We start from the raw sequence: 15868 nt of genomic DNA, 5'->3' as shown, positions 1-15868 counted from the left end.
GGGTGATATGTTTTGTTTGGGCAAAAGTATCCACAGATTAAGTCATAGGGCTTGTTTGGTTTGAATTGGGCAGGTTGTCATAACTTAAGGCTTCCCACAGAGTGTTTTTGCAGATAAGGAAGGCTCTCTGACAAGGTCCCCTCACCTCAACCCACCTCTCACCCAATATGACCTGAATCTGAAAGGCTACTCTAATCCAATAAGCACTCTTAACACTGAGATGCTTGATAGAGGGCAGCTGGAGAAGTGCATGCTGTGTGTTCAAGGGATTTGGGGGACTTGCCCAGTGGCTGCATCTGTGGATCCTGTTCATTTGTCTACAGCCAAATTTGTTCAAGTGAGGATTAATTTGTGTCAACTTTGCACCCTTTGCCTGTGGACTGATAAAAACTTTACAAACGTGAGAGAGTGTGAAATAAATTCAAGGACATACAACATTGTGTTAGATCTTTAATATTTTCAATATTTAGTTTTTTTGTTGTTGTTTAGAAATATTGCACATGGTCAACATGCCTGCTTATGAGATAACACTCACCTCGCTCATCCTAAAATTCCTTCTCCAAAGTAAGGACAGTTTATTTTTAAGCACAATCATACAGTGTACACGCATACATGTGTGTGTATGCACATTTGTCTGTGTGGGTGTGTGCACGCCCGCATGTGATTGCACATGCATGCAGATGGACACTTTACAGCCCTAACCCCATAGAGATGTGAATTGACAGTCCTCTATTACCTGTGTGTGTTTATATATATATTTATATATTGTATATCCTGAATATATATTTCATATATATCCTGAATCAACTGGGTTTGATAACAGTCAAGATGGCGGACAAAATAGTCATGGTGACTATAAAAATACTGTCTCTAGAGTAAATATAGAATGTAGAATACAATGAAAAATATACTATTGATAATGTTGCTGTGTGGAGAAAGAACAAGAGGTTAGTTGTGTTAACACACTACCTGCATGTGCCAAAACATACACACACACCCAAACACAGACCTAAATGCACATATATGGAAATACCGGTATATATATTTTTTTTCACACATCCAACTGTATACAGAGAAATAAAAGAGATACCCATAATAATAACTACCCCCACTCTTCACCAAGGAAGCAAAGAGCCAAAAAGTGCTATTCAAAAATTGTCTTTGACTTTTAGTAAGTTATACTCTCTATCTCTTCAACAATAACAATAATTGTGTGATTCTTTTTTGTTTTGTTTTATACCATAGTTAAAGACAGTATCACAACAGCTCATTCCTCTCACTGACTGACTGCACTGGATTTAATATCTATGGCACAGAGCCTTCCCCCCAAAAACAAAATAACCCACCCATTTCCAAAAAAAAAATAAATGTCCTATTGCACCATTTGACGGGAAAGGATAAAGTGTCGAGAAGAGAGGGAAGAGGGGAGGGCTCCAGAGACTGCCCTCCAGGGCTGGTCTAGGATCTGCTTTCCCTGAACTAACCCTAACCAAAACCATCCTGAGCTACATAGCGCTTGACCCGGGACCAGTGCTTAAGGGCACTTTCTAACAACACTTGAGGGGGGTCGAGGGAGGTAATGAGGGGAGGACTGAGGAGAGATGGGTTGAAAGGAGAGGAAAAGCAGGGAGAGCAAGGGGAGGAATAAGGTGGTTGATAACATACGGAACAAGGTTATTATTTTTTCTACTAAAACAATCTCTAAAAACAATACTTTCCTGATTTAACTTGCGGCGAGAAGGGCCGCACAAATTGTGCAAACACCTGATTTCAACGTTTTTACAAAACGACAAACGCCCCTGCTCCCCCACTTCTGTGTCTGGTGAGAAAACGAAGAGGAGGGAAGGGGGGTGACGGGGTGCGGGAGAGATCCGCCCCAGGTACAATTAAAAGTGGGGGGGCACAGACTGATTTTGTCCCCTTCTTTGTCCAGAGTTTTTTTGTTTTTTTTGTTGTGATTTTTTTTTTATGCTGGAGAAGAAACACAATAGAGCCACAAGAGAAAAACAGGCCACGGTAAAACTGGTTATTTCCACGGCAACGATAACGAGAGAAAGCAACATTATATCCACGGGGAGATTCAGAGAAGTTTGGTTAAAATTCTACTTTTTCTCTCTGTTGGTAAGCTTGTCATGTTGTTGTTGTCCTTATTCATTATTATTATCTGTCTTCCTATAGTTGGAATATGAATCTTCCATCCAATGATCATCATCCAGGTTCTTCTTCTGCCTTTTCTCTGCGCTCTCTCAGGAGCCGGTCAGTGTCGAACATAACGTTGATTCTTCAAAGCCTCACAACCAATAGTCTCTTTACATAATCTCTTTACGGTGCCTGTTCACACAGGCTTCGGGGTGGGGACCCCAACAGACATACAGACATATATAATCAGCTCCCGCCAATGAGGACTCAGTCTTTCATAATGGCAATAACTGAAGGTGCAAAGATTGGTCACACTACATCCCAACTCCTGCCTTCTTTTTGTTTTCCAGGAGCGAATAGATGTCATGCTTTCAGTTTCTCTTCTCACAACAATCACTAAAAACTGTGCAGGCCAATGGCTTGGTCAGACCAGGGTTGACTATGTTTGTGTACGAGTGCTCACACTGCACAGACATGTCCATGCACTGCTTATGTGTGTGTGTGTGTGTGTGTGTGTGTGTGTGTGTGTGTGTGTGCGTGTACTGTATATATGTGTGTGTGTGCTGTCTGTCTTGCAGCATCGAGGGGCTGTGGAATATCAGTGGAGGTCGTTGGGGTTGTGTTTGTGTCCCGACCACTGTGCTGAGGAGTGGAAGGGCGAGAAGGAGGTCAAGTCAATGGCATCTGAGGGCTGGCTGGCTGGCTGGCTGGCAACAGCAAACTGCATCTGCACAATAAGTGACAAAGTGCCTTTGTGTGTCATGGTCCTTGGTGGCCGCTCCAGGGGACTGCCAACCAAGAGTAACAGTCTGATTTGGTAAGGGTGTGTGTGTGTGTGTGTGTGTGTGTGCGCGTGTGCGTATGTGTGTTTATGTGGGATCATGTGCATGCTGGAGATTACATATGCACCAGGGTTTGTGTGTGTGTGCGCCAGAGAGTGTGTACCACAGAGTTTGTGTGTCAACCTACAAACTACTGTACAAATGTGCTGAGAGCAGACCTGGGCGAAGTGTTAACTGAAAATATTCTGAATACTTGGAAATAAAAAGGGAAAACAATACTCCAAGACACACTTGACTCATCAGGACTTGCATGGATGCATCCACTCTTGAGGGTTTTTTTTTTTTTTTTTATTAAGTCTGATTAGATGAATCAAGCGCACCTTGAGTAGTTTGACTATATTCAAATGTATTTCTGCCCAGGTCTGGTGGAAATTAGTGCCAGTAGAACGGATCCTGCTGGAGCCCATCATAGTACTGGTTCAACACATACAAGAACATTCTGCGGGGATGACACACTCCTCTCTCTCTTCTTTTCCTTGATTTTTCCTCTTTGTCATCCTCTCCAGCTTATGATCCTTCGCTTTTCGGCTCCTCAGGGCTCCGGCCTTTGTCTCCTTGATGCTCCGCCCCTCCGTCCTCCCGGGCTGATTGATTGAAAGAGGAGCTGTGTGACGGAGCGGGGCTGGCTTCAGGCTCAAGGGTTCCGGGCGTGGCTGTCTGCATGATCTTCTGGCGGACCTCGCGGATCTTCAGCTGCAGACACACCTTGGTGGGGAAGGTGTCCGAGTAGCGTGCCTGGAAGGCAGCAGTTGCCTGAGCTGGAGAGGATGAGACAAACAGGAGGGAGGAGTGAAAACAGGGATAAAGGAAACAGAGCAGTTATAAACTAATTAAGGCTGCAACTGCTACTGATTGCATGTGTAGGTTTTGTCTTTATTATTTCCACCTAAATGATGTTTAAAAAAACAAAAAAAAAAACAAAAACACCCCACTGTCAATCATTATAATGAGAGACTTTCTCAAGATAATGACTTAGTATGTCAAACGAGAATTTTTCTTAAAAATAGTGGGTTAGTATTTTAAAAATGAGTTAGTATCTCAAAATAATGAGGAACTTTTTCTTACATTAAGGACTCATCTTGAAATAATTACAAAGTATCTTAAAAAATGAGAAAGTTTCTCGAAAAAATAATGAGTTGCTTTCTTGAATTAATCCCTTAGTTTTTCAAAATAATAAGCTTTCTCAAAATAATGACTCAGTGTTTCAAAACAATAAAAGCACTTGCTCTCTAAATAATGACTTATTTCTAACTAATTACTTTGTATTTCAAAAACAATAAGAAGTTTTCTCAAAATAGTGACTTAGTATCTCAAAATAATAATAAGCTTTTTCAAAATAATGGCTCAGTATTTCAAAAATAATAAGAAACTTTCTCTCAATATTAGGACTTTTCTCAATATAAGGACTTAGTATCTCAAAACAATGAGAAATATTCTTAAAAACAGTGAGTGAGTATTTCAAAAATGAGTTGGCATCTCAAAAATAATGAGCGTTTTCTTAAAATAAGGACTCATCTCAAAATAATTACAAACTATCTAAAAATAATGAGTAACTTTCTTGAATTAATTCCTTAGTATTTCAAAATAAGAATAAGCTTTTCCAAAATAAAGACTTAGTATCTTGGAATAATGACTTAACTCAAAACAATAAAAAAATGTTCTCTCAAAATAAGGACTTTGCATCTCAAAATAATGATTCACTCTCAAAAATAATAATAAGCTTTTTCAAAGTAATGAGCCAACATCTCAACATAATGACTTAGTTTCTTAAAAAATAATGAGACACTCTGGCAATATTATAACAGCATCTCAAAATAATGAGTTTGTATCTCAAGATGACAAGTTCCTATTGTTTCTCATTATTGTGAGATACCAACTCAGTCTTATTATAATGACTTAGACAATCTTTTTTTTATTTTTCATATTGTCAGAAACAGGCTTTTATAACATAGACATAATGATGATTGATTCAGTTGTTCCTCAGTTTAATGACAAAGTAAACTGAGGGAAAAAAAGAGAATAGATAATGTCACTCTGACAACTCACACAAATCTGTAATTTTTTCACTCATATTTGTGTGATACTGTGCTCTGATTTCAACCTGCAAAGTTTTCAGTTGGAGAGAGTTTGTTTCAAAAGATTAAGGTCTTTTTACATAACGGGAAAATAGATAACAATAAATAACAAAAATAACTTGAAATGACAGAAAAATGATTCACATTGTTACGCTGTCCGCTTCCATATCCTCAATAAAGGCTAAAAAGAGGCTGCCAGATAGTAAGACATTTCCCAGCAGACACCCTGACAGTAGATCTAATCTCCAAATTAAGGTGGTACATGCCTTCTGATCTAAAAACTACATTGTGTTCTATCTTCTGGTGGTTTACCTGAGGGAAAGAATCCATGTTCCTGAAACAGCTGCATGACCAGGGCGCGGCGCTGATCCAGAGTTCTACGCAGAGACGAGTAGGGGACCCGGTCCAAATCTCCAAGAAGATCCTCTCCTTCCATACCTGCTTGAATGAGGTTAATACTGTGTCACTTTCAATACACCTTTTGGTGCGATTCTTCCAGCTGCTGCACCTGATGTACCTGTAGTACCTGCTCTGTCGAAGGTGAAGATTTCTCCCTCACACTTGGCGGCACTCTTGGGGGTGTTGGGCTCCGAGCTGCAGCTGGAGAGACGGCGGGTCTTTCTCCTCGGGGAGCTGGGGTCTTCTGCTGTCACCTCCAGCTCTGGATACATGACATGAAGGATACGGAAGGTGAGTATGGAGGAAAAGGGGGAACATGAAGAGCAAGAAGGGCACGTAAGAAGAGAGAACAGGGTAGAGGAGTGGAGGATGGGGTTATGAGGATGGAGAAGAAAGAGAAAAGAAAGAGGAATCGGAATAGGGTAGGGTGCTAAAAACTGGAGTAGGCAGTTTGATTGTGGCTTCATTTGGCAAAAATCCCATAATAAAGTTTGAGCATATTGTAATACAAGTGTACTCAAGTGTATTCAAGAGAAAACTGGACTTCTTTCTGCACCTCCTCTTGGCTGTGTTTTTAGGCTTTAGAAAATATAGTCCATGGTGGGAGAGTCTGGCAAGTCACAGGTCATTCAGAGAGAGGACGTTCCTATTGGCTGTTCTATAAATGCAGATGAGCACGCAAGTCACTTCGGTGAAAGCTTGATTCAATGGTGGAGAATCCTGCAGAGAAAATTGCTACTCCAGCATTGGAAACAAATGCCTATACTGCAAAGCAATCAAAAAAGGAAGATGACCATATCAAAAAAAAGAGTCTGCAAGAGAGTCTGACAATAAACAAATGAAAGGGAAAGGGTTCTGCTAACTTGAGCTAAAGGCTCACAGTTGCAGTTTCAAGGTGACATTTTTGTAGCTAACGATAGCGAGAGCTACAATAGTCTTTTTTAAACTTATTATTTTATGTAATTTTTCTAGTATTGTCCAGTAACTGTCCAGATTGCCCATGTTTTCACCTTGTGTGAAGGAGCTAAGCAACATTCGGTCGTAAATTCTATTACAGAGGACAGCAAAAAGTTCAAATATTTTAACTTTGGACTGTAGTACCGTTATTAGTATGCTCTGCCAGCCTCATCTAATTTTACCGTCCTGCTCTCATGCACTAAAATGGTATCTTGTTTGCTGTCTACTGTCTCTCTGATTCTATGTAAATGCAGCATAAATAAATGTGTGGAAAACACGTTTACTGTATAAAGCATGTGCATATTCCCGTGGTCGTCTGGAGGGAAAGGCAGAGAGAGGAGAGCTGCAGGAGGAGGGTGTTTTGCTTTGCCTTTTCCAGATTTCTGCCTACCCCAGCTCAAAGTTACTTATTTGCTTCAAAGACAGCATCTCTCTCTCTCTGCATCTCACCAGTGGAGTTGCGTCTCTTCCTGCGGTAGCTCCCCAGGATGGCTCTTGGCGAGGTGGCCAGACTCTGCAGAGTGGGCGAAGGGAGGACCTCCTCTGGGTTAAACTCTGGAAGCTCAGCGAAGCGTTCCTCAAAGTACGTCTCCGACAAGACTCTGCACACAGAGAACACAGTGGTTGTGTCACTCCTCAGTCCAGTAATGCAGGTGGTTAGAATATCAAGGGACGGATGCACATTTCTCATGCCTTAGGGCTGAGTTCTGCCAGGGCTTTCTCTTTTCTGTGGCTTCCCCCACCACTCTCCTACTGTCTAAATAAAGAATAGAAATGGTGAGCACTCTGCCCACTCACATTCGGTAAACAAAGAGTTCCACCATCATTTTATGAAGTTGGAGATTTTGGTCACAGACTAAAAACAGAACTTGATGCCACAATGTGTGAAAATCAGTGTTAAATGAAGTCGACAATTGGAGTCCTGTCCAGGGTGCTGCATCTCATCTTCAAGCTGCTTCACGCTATAATTACAGAAGATAAGCTACTGTTACATGAGCTCTCTCAGCTTGAGGACACGTAAACTGTTAAAATAGAAGGAACATTGTCTTACAGCCACCAGAGAGCCAGAAGGACCAGACAGACTTGTTTTATTTTGCTTTGGCACTGATTCTACCAAAGCCATAACTTAAGTCTGATCAGCAGGAACGGCTCTGGACTTTAATAAAAGCTCATTTTGTCTACCATTCAGATGTGTTTGAATAAAGACCCCCTCCAGTGAAAATCAAGTTTTTAGCCTTTATGGTGTTTTTATTTGCTACAAGACATTATGACCAAAATTACCAGTCAGTGCCATGACTGAGCATTTTCGCCTTGAAACTGCAGTGTACCAATGACAGTCTCAAAAACATGGATTCTCACTTCCAGGGTTTGCTACGTAACAAAACCTGAGGAACTAATCATGTCAACTTGCTGGGTTAAGCTTTCCATATCATAAGCATAACGAAAATGAGGAGAGCCATGCTTACTTTCGGTATTTTGTAAGTTAAGTTTCATTTTCACTTGAGCTTATCAGAGCTGGCGATTGGAAACATTCCTTCATTCATTCATTTTCGGTAACCACTTATCCTGTTGGGGGGGCTGGAGCCTATCCCAGCTGACACTGGGCGAGAGGCGGGGTACACCCTGGACAGGTCACCAGACCATCGCAGGGCGATTGGTAACAACTGTTTGATATTAGTCGAGCTGAATGGCATTTTCCTAATAGGTACGATTGATTTTGTACCCTACCACTCAGCTTTCACATTCATAATATTGTTCCCTAGTACCCGAGTACACTTGTGTCACCATCTACATGACATTTTTTGTTGTGCTACAATGTAGAAAAAGGTGCTGCAGACAGACACTGGTGCCCCTGGGACTGCTGCACCTCGTCAGAGCAGTGAGGTGAAGCTCTGCTCCTGGAGGAGACACAGAACTCTCTGCTTGCCACTGGAGCTCCAACTGCCCCAACTGAGGCATCAGTATTAAATTTCATAACTCGTTAAAAACTCCTTGTAGTCGTGTTAAATTAACAGCAGTCCAAAATGATGTTTTGGCCCAGTTGGTGTTTACACCTGATGCGTACTGTACCTGAGTACACATGAACTCATGACGACCTTTTCAAGTGCACTCGTGCAGATTGTTCACACTTAACCAAATGAACAGGACTTTGGAGTCACATGTACTTGGTGATGTGAAAGCCCCCTCGGGCTCATGTAATCTAATAGCATTTACGAGTTTGTGTGTTTGTTGAGCAGAGTCAAAGGTGAGCAGCCTGAGGAGTGAGGCTTATTTGCATATTCATCCATCTGCGCATAGCACATGCCGCAAAAGTTGTAGAGTTGCATCTAAGCCATTTTAAAGCATGAGGGGATTGTTTTCATAGAAAAAAGCTTCTTAATACGTAATTTTGATCAAGAGAGATTTTAGGCATTCAATCAACAGCTTGAGAGGAACTAAAAATACAAGATGGAAGAACTAATGTGAAGTTTCCCTCAGCTAATGATTCATGCCGCTCTAGTGCCAATACTGTCCCACTTACTTTTCAAGAGAATCAGGGGTCTTTTTGAGCGGTGGGGGTCTGAACTTGGTCTTCTTTGAGGAAGTGGGGGGCTCTCTTTCTGCAGGAGGAGGGGGAGGGGGGTCCAAACCTGAGGATGGAGGAGGAGGGGTGCGAGGTCCAGCCTGGGAAGAGAGCGCGAGAGATCAAAGATAGAGAGTGGTGAAACAGGGGTCGCACAACTTTCCTTAATGTTTCTGCAGTCAATGTCAGAGTCAAACGGCCCTATTCAAATGGTCTATTTAGTAGTATTTAAGGTTTGCTCAACTTTTGCTTATTGTGTGACACATAATCCGGGTGCAAACTAAGAGGCAAGGGGGTTACATTTAGTCCCTTAATTACACATAGGTGTGTTTTGGGCTTAACATGAATTAAACCAATTAGAGTGTCATCGCCCACTCCCTTTAAAAGCCACCTGCACCTAGCGCACTGCTATTTATATGGCAAATTGGAAAAGCGAGCGGTTTTCTGCTGACAATAATGCAGTAAGAGCAGTAATGTCACCGCAGCAAATATCGTGGGACATTTAAGTGACAGAGGAAACAGAACTGAACTTTTAGCATCTGAAATAATCAGTGAAGTTACAGTGCTCCTTGTGTGAAAATGTTCATAGCATCTCTCTTAATGTGGAGCCAGACAGCAGCTCTGCGGCTGTGCTCTCCTATGTTCACATTTTCTAAAATGTGATTCATATTTTACTCATTAATGATGTATTATTTCACCCACCTGCAACCCATCTGCAAGTCTCTGTGTGTTCGAAGCAAAGTGTACATGAGTTGTATACTGCCTATGGAGGAGCATTTTACCATCTGAATAATGCGTCCTTTAAATAGCAGAACGACACTGTGCCATTCTTACCAGGTTTTTCTTGGTTAATGGTGCACTTGCTTTCTGCTGCCTTGAAATAACAACATGCCAACAATGCGCCTGACAACACCTCATTTTAAGACATACACGCCCATGGGTGCACAGATGGCTGCAAGTGCATCTGCTACTTACACAATGTAGCTGTGGAAATGATAACTGTGTCAGTCTGAAACAGCAATGACAGCTGCGGCGCTGTGCTGTGTGCTGCTTTGCGCTGGTTTAAGATAGGGCCCAAAGTTTCTCGCGTGGATTTTTTGATTCAATTATTTCGACATTTTTTTCTTACAAGATGCTTTCGTTTTTTTAGGGTGTGAAGAGGTGTTTGTTTTGTCACCTTTAATATTGTTTCCAGCTCAGAAAAGTTCTAAAGGACTGAACAGTCTACTTTTCTGTAGAGAAAAACTGCTGATGTCAGTAATAAAATGCATTGTGGTGTACTCCGGTAAAACTTTCAGATATTCTCTGACTTTCCCAGAGAAGTTTTTAGAGAAGAGGATGAAAAAAAGTCGAACCTAAAACTACCTGAATAGGCCTGTGAAGATCTTTAACCGAAGCTTTAGGAAATGTGTGATCCGATGCAACAAACGACTGAATGAATGGAGCTGATATCGATATATCTTCTCACCTCTTTGCTGCTGTCACCCATGCTGTGGTCCTCTCTGTCTGTCTCTCTGCCTCCTTTTTTGTCACTGGTCTCCTTCATTCCTCTGCCCTGCTCTCTGTCCATGTCGCTGCGTCTCTCTCTGCTGTGTCCATCTCTGAGGTTCTCTTCCTTGATGTACACACCGATGTCCTCCTCTTTTTTGACTGCAACAGATTAAGATCATTTCGAACTTTCATGTTACAACACTGTATCTAAACCTCTTTTATCTCATTTGTTTAAAAGATTCACACTGCAACTGTGGTGACTTCAAAAAATCACCAAAACCCGACTTCGAGCAAGACACAACTTGTTCAATAATTTGGCTGTGTGCTTTCTTAATTAGTGTTCGGAAAAGTGTTCTGCTCCCTCTCACACCTCACCAGGTGTGCCTTTCACAGGTGTCATTAATCATAGAAAAACTCTCCCACACCGTCTAATTTACAGGATTAAAATCGTTATTTTTGCTAGTTAGACAGTGTTCGGGAGTTTTTCTTCAAGCTGTTTTCTGCTTGTCTCTCTCCTTATGCAACTGTTTGGAAATAAATGTGCTAAGAATTCTTTTGTAACAAGTGTCATTATTCCCATGATTAAATGTTTGCACTCATCTTACAGCATCAATCTTAATCCTGCAGGATCAGTTTCACTACAAGATGTTAATATGGAAACATTCACTGAAAAACAGACTAATTATACAACAAGGCCTATTTTTATGAATTAGATAGAAAGAGAAAAGTTAGAAAATATCTGATAATTGGGCAACACCAAGTTTTCAATCTAACAATTCAAAGTGAAGACCAATCGTATTCAAGAAAGTCTGCCTGTAGGGTTCATGTTGATGTCATTATTTGATTTTAGATGTTGAGACAAAAAGGCATTTTAAGGCTTCACGCTAGACGAAATGATAACGAAGATAAACTTGACAGCAACACCTAAAATTTAAAACCAAACCAGACAAAACCAGTAGAGCGTTACCTGCTGTGACATTAATCGGACAGGTGACCAAGGAGGAGCTGGAGGCAGAGCTCGACAACCCCTGTCCTCCGTCCTCAGTCGGACCATCTGGAAAGCTCTCCCTCTTCACCTCCGCCTTCAGCTCCACCTCCTCTGCCACATTAGGCTGGGGGGTCATCCCCACTGAACCCTGCACCCCTGTCGCCAACGGAGAGGAAGGGCTCATCACATCCTGGGCCGGGGCTGCCACTGCGGGTGGTATTGTTGCAACAGAGACCATGCCAGTGGGCAGAGCAACAGTTGGTGCAGGGTAGATGGCAGTTAGTACCTGATAGAGGAGATAACAACGCAGACACGTCAGTAAAGAAGAGACTTTGTGTGTTATTTTCAGTCGAAAAGCTGATCTGGCTTTCTTAGTTTGACCAGTGGTGGAAAAAAGTTATCAGACATTTAGCAAAAGAACAACAGTAAAGAGAAGAGTAAAATACTCTGTCACAAGTTAAAGTCATACATTCAAAACTTTATTTAAAATAAAAGTACTTATAATGCAGCATGATCCACTTAAGTACAATACTTGAGTAAATTTACTTAGTTACATTCCACCACAGGGTGTCATCTATGTTTGGTTGTAAGAGCAAGAAGAAGAAGAAGAAGAAGAAGGATAGGAGGTGAAACAGCTGTTGAAAATAGTGAACACGTGATGAGAAGGTGAGCTGAAGCAGTGCGAAAAGTATGAGTGAAATTTAGTTGATTTTTCACACCCAGAGAAAATATTGGTTCACTTTTGTTACAAAAAGTCAACTAATATTTGCGCTGTAAGTCAACCCAGCTGTGTTTTCCAAACTAATTCTCTTAATGACCACACACCTTTACACTGCAGTATTAATACTATACAGTTCACTGTTCCTCTTTACCTGACGACCAGCGACTCCCGATGCCTGACCTGGAGGCGTCTGTGACTGACAGCTCAGGGGCGGAGCTGGAGCCAACAGTGGCGGTTGACCGACGATCGGCTGAACCAGGGTTTGCCCGGCTGGGGCGATGGCGGTGAAGCCCAGGGTTGCCAGGGATGATGGGAGATATGCAGGGCCTGGAGCAGGCGTGGCCTGTTGGGGTGTTGCTGTGGTAACACCTGGGCCGGACTGAACATAGGTGATCCTGACAGGGGAAAAGAGAGTTATTATAGTTTTAAATTTTTCATCAGTTTTTCATTATTGTTTTAAGTGTAGTTTAGTTTCAGTTGGTTTCCAGAGTGAGTTTAATCGTTTCAACTGCGTTTTAATGTTTAACAATGTTTAATTTTAGTTTAGATGTTATTAGTTTAATTATTAGTTTGAGTATTTTTTATATTATATGGGAGGTGTTTGTTGGGGGCAAGATTTAAGAAGCTTAGAATAAGTATTACAAACAAACAGGCAGTTGACTCAGAGACATGTACACATCCCATGTCCCAATAAATAATATAATAAACATATGCTCCAGCGCCTCCCAATGCTTCATTCATTCATTCATTCATCTTCTAACTGCTTCATCCTCTTGGGGGTCGCAGGGGGGCTGGAGCCTATCCCAGCTACATCGGGCAAGAGGCTGGGTACACCCTGGACAGGTCGCCAGACTATTGCAGGGCTGACACATAGAGACAAACAACCATTCACGCTCACATTCACACCTATGGACAATTTAGGGTTATCAATTAACCTAGTCCCCAATCTGCATGTCTTTGGACTCTGGGAGGAAGCCGGGGTGCCCGGAGAGAGCCCACGCTGACACGGGGAGAGCATGCAGGCTCTGCACGGGGGGGCTCCCACGCCTGGGATCGAGCCGGCAGCCCTCTTGCTGTGAGGCGAGGGTGCTAACCACCACACCACCGTGCCGCCCCCTCCCAATGCTTATGTTGACAAATTTGACCAAATTGACTAACACTTATACAAAAGACATTTTCTATACATTTTTATTTTAATTTAGTCCATTTTTTATGATTGACTACCAGTTATTCTTTATGATTGATCATTCTGCCAATTATGTCCCTGAAAAGTATCAGAAAATAAAGTAATATATCTATCACAATTTTCCAAAGCACAAGCTGGCTTCAGGTTGCCTGTCTTGTTCAACCAACAATCCAAACCTAAAAATATTCAATTTATTGTCACAGAAAACAAACAAACAAACAAAGCAAATACAGCAAAGATGGAACCATTAAATTTTGGACATTTTTGTTTAAAAACAACTTAAACAATTATAGAAACCGCTGCTGATTAATTTTCTGCCAATGTATAATTTCAGCTTGAATGAAAACCACCTAAATTTCACTTTTTTTAAAAGATATTTTTAGGGCATTTTTTGCCTTTAATTGACAGGACAGTGAAGGGGGAGAGAGAGAGAGAGAGAGAGAGAGACATGCAGCAAAGGGCCACAGGCTGGAGTTGAACCCAGGCCGCTGCGGCAACAGCCTTGTGCAGGGGGCACCTGCTCTACCACTAAGCCACCGACGCCCCCTAAATTTCACTTTTGCAAGTTTGCAACCAAATGTAGCTATATTTTCTTTTACCGTCTAAACTTCACAGTTTTTACAGCTAGTACCATAGTTCACATCGCCCCATTTACTGCACAAAAAGTATAATTAACTTTATGACCCGTCTAAAATCGAAATCTGACAGTATCTTTATATCTGACAAGTTGAAGCAGTAACTGAGGAAGATAAAAGCGGGTATATGTTGCTGTCTTTCAAGAGTTAGCGACCTGGTGGGTGGAGAGGTCAGAAGAACCGTCTGTGGGGGCGCGGCACCGGGAGCCATCACTGTTGCCACGGAAACAGGAAAGGGGCTCCCAGCATGCACTGCTGCTGCGCCGCCAGGGTGAACGTTAGTCTGGACCACAGGCATGGGAGCGATCTGGATGATCTTTGGGAGGAGAGGAAAACATAAACAAAAGGATTTTCTCATCAACTAATCTAAACATAAACTCTTTTCAGTGAACGCACATCTGATATTTAATCTTTTATTTGTTATCCAGTGAGACAAACTTATAAACGTCAGATGTGGTTTTATAGTCCTCTGAACAATTCTTGCTCTTTGTTAAAGTAAGTGGCACCTTCTGAATGAAATGCTGCACAGCAGCAGGGCTACAGTTACAATTACTTTCAATTGCAATCTCATTTCATTTCACTGGTTTGGTTAATTGAATAATCATTAAGGAGCTGAATGCAACAGCAAATCTATGACTCAGAGTCTGAGCTGGGATTGCCTGCACTCAGCTCTCAACATGAAAGTCGCTGAGCCTGCGGCTAGCAAAAAGTGCTGACAGTCAACAGTGTTAACCTGAGGGTGCACCAAAAGTAAGCGCTACATTTCCACGATTATGCTGTTCGGCCATCACTGTCTGTCGGGACAGACTAGCTAGCCAGTGGCATACACACATACAGACTAACACACAGTAACATGCAGGCATGGCTGAACTGTCTGCTAAAACAAAGAACAGAGAAGCTCAGATAACAACACATGCAGAGGGAACGTGACTTCATCTTCTGCACAAGATACCATTACTCATCTATAGCTTTACATAGCAAATAGTGTTTTGCTGCTTTATTAATCAGCCCCTCCAGGATGTTGCAAATGCAATTAACACAAATTCAGGCAATTCCTGGTAATTCTGCGTGACAGTGCAATTTTGTTCAATCCCCACAAAAAATTACACTAAAGAACGTGCAAGGCTATGCCTTGGTGTTGCGCACGCAAGTGGGGGTTGAGGGTTTTGCACCACAGGCAGGGTTGTGGTGGAACACAAACAACACTGACTGACAAACACTTTTTGCTGCAAAACACACCCAAATCACTGAAACACAAGGACAACAGATGAGATAAATCACCATGACAGAGGCTGTTACATCCAAATCTATTGCATGTATTGAAAGAATCAAAGTTAGTGGTAGTGTAGTATAAATCACTTAAAACAGTGCCACTGTAGTTTATTGTCATTGAAATAAGTTCTCTTGAATTTTAACTAAATTACACACAAACAAATTGTAACTATTTTTGCAAATTTCACTTACTCCTGCAATTTTGTTGCAAAAAAACATTTAAAACATCCCAACATGCATTGCAATATTTTTACAGCTGCTCTGAAATCAAGCATTTTAGGCCACAACAGAAAAGCTGCAAAATCCTGAAGGGACTGATTAATGCACTGAATGTCGCATACAGCAACTTTAAGTTAATGAGGGAAAAACAGTCAAACTAGAAAAACCAACTGAACTGAAAAAGTTCCTCAAGCTCAAGAGATCTTTATTAAATTGTTTTTTTTTTGTTGTTGTTTTTTTTTTTTAAATCTGACTAATAGTTCAAAACCCAAAAATATTTGATTTAGGATTATATCAAAAAGAGAGAAGCAACAAATCATCAATATTTTGTATTTTCCTTAATAAATGACTTAAATGATTACTCTACAATGAATTTATTTT

The 15868-nt window shown here is 41.4% G+C and overlaps 1 protein-coding gene across 5 annotated transcripts in view; it reads right to left on the bottom strand.

The window, feature by feature from the left end:
• Positions 1–437: 437 nt before the first annotated feature.
• The window catches only part of cica (capicua transcriptional repressor a), a 51698-nt gene continuing 36267 nt past the window's right edge, over positions 438–15868 (bottom strand). For 4 of the 5 annotated variants that reach the window (XM_049601698.1, XM_049601696.1, XM_049601700.1 and 1 more), the window contains exons 14-22: positions 14152–14312; positions 12327–12570; positions 11434–11740; positions 10444–10625; positions 8934–9076; positions 6863–7014; positions 5583–5717; positions 5369–5497; positions 438–3739 (exon numbers count right to left, since the gene is read on the bottom strand). In XM_049601698.1, coding sequence (XP_049457655.1) covers positions 3489–3739; positions 5369–5497; positions 5583–5717; positions 6863–7014; positions 8934–9076; positions 10444–10625; positions 11434–11740; positions 12327–12570; positions 14152–14312 — 1704 coding nt within the window. In that variant the 3' untranslated portion in view covers positions 438–3488. The remainder of the gene's footprint in view (positions 3740–5368; positions 5498–5582; positions 5718–6862; positions 7015–8933; positions 9077–10443; positions 10626–11433; positions 11741–12326; positions 12571–14151; positions 14313–15868) is intronic. The other variant, XM_049601699.1, reaches the window with a different exon arrangement.

The sequence above is a fragment of the Epinephelus fuscoguttatus genome, linkage group LG17, assembly GCF_011397635.1.
Source record: "Epinephelus fuscoguttatus linkage group LG17, E.fuscoguttatus.final_Chr_v1".
Classification (NCBI taxonomy): Eukaryota; Metazoa; Chordata; class Actinopteri; order Perciformes; family Serranidae; genus Epinephelus; species Epinephelus fuscoguttatus.
This window is presented reverse-complemented; position numbering and strand designations above follow the sequence as displayed.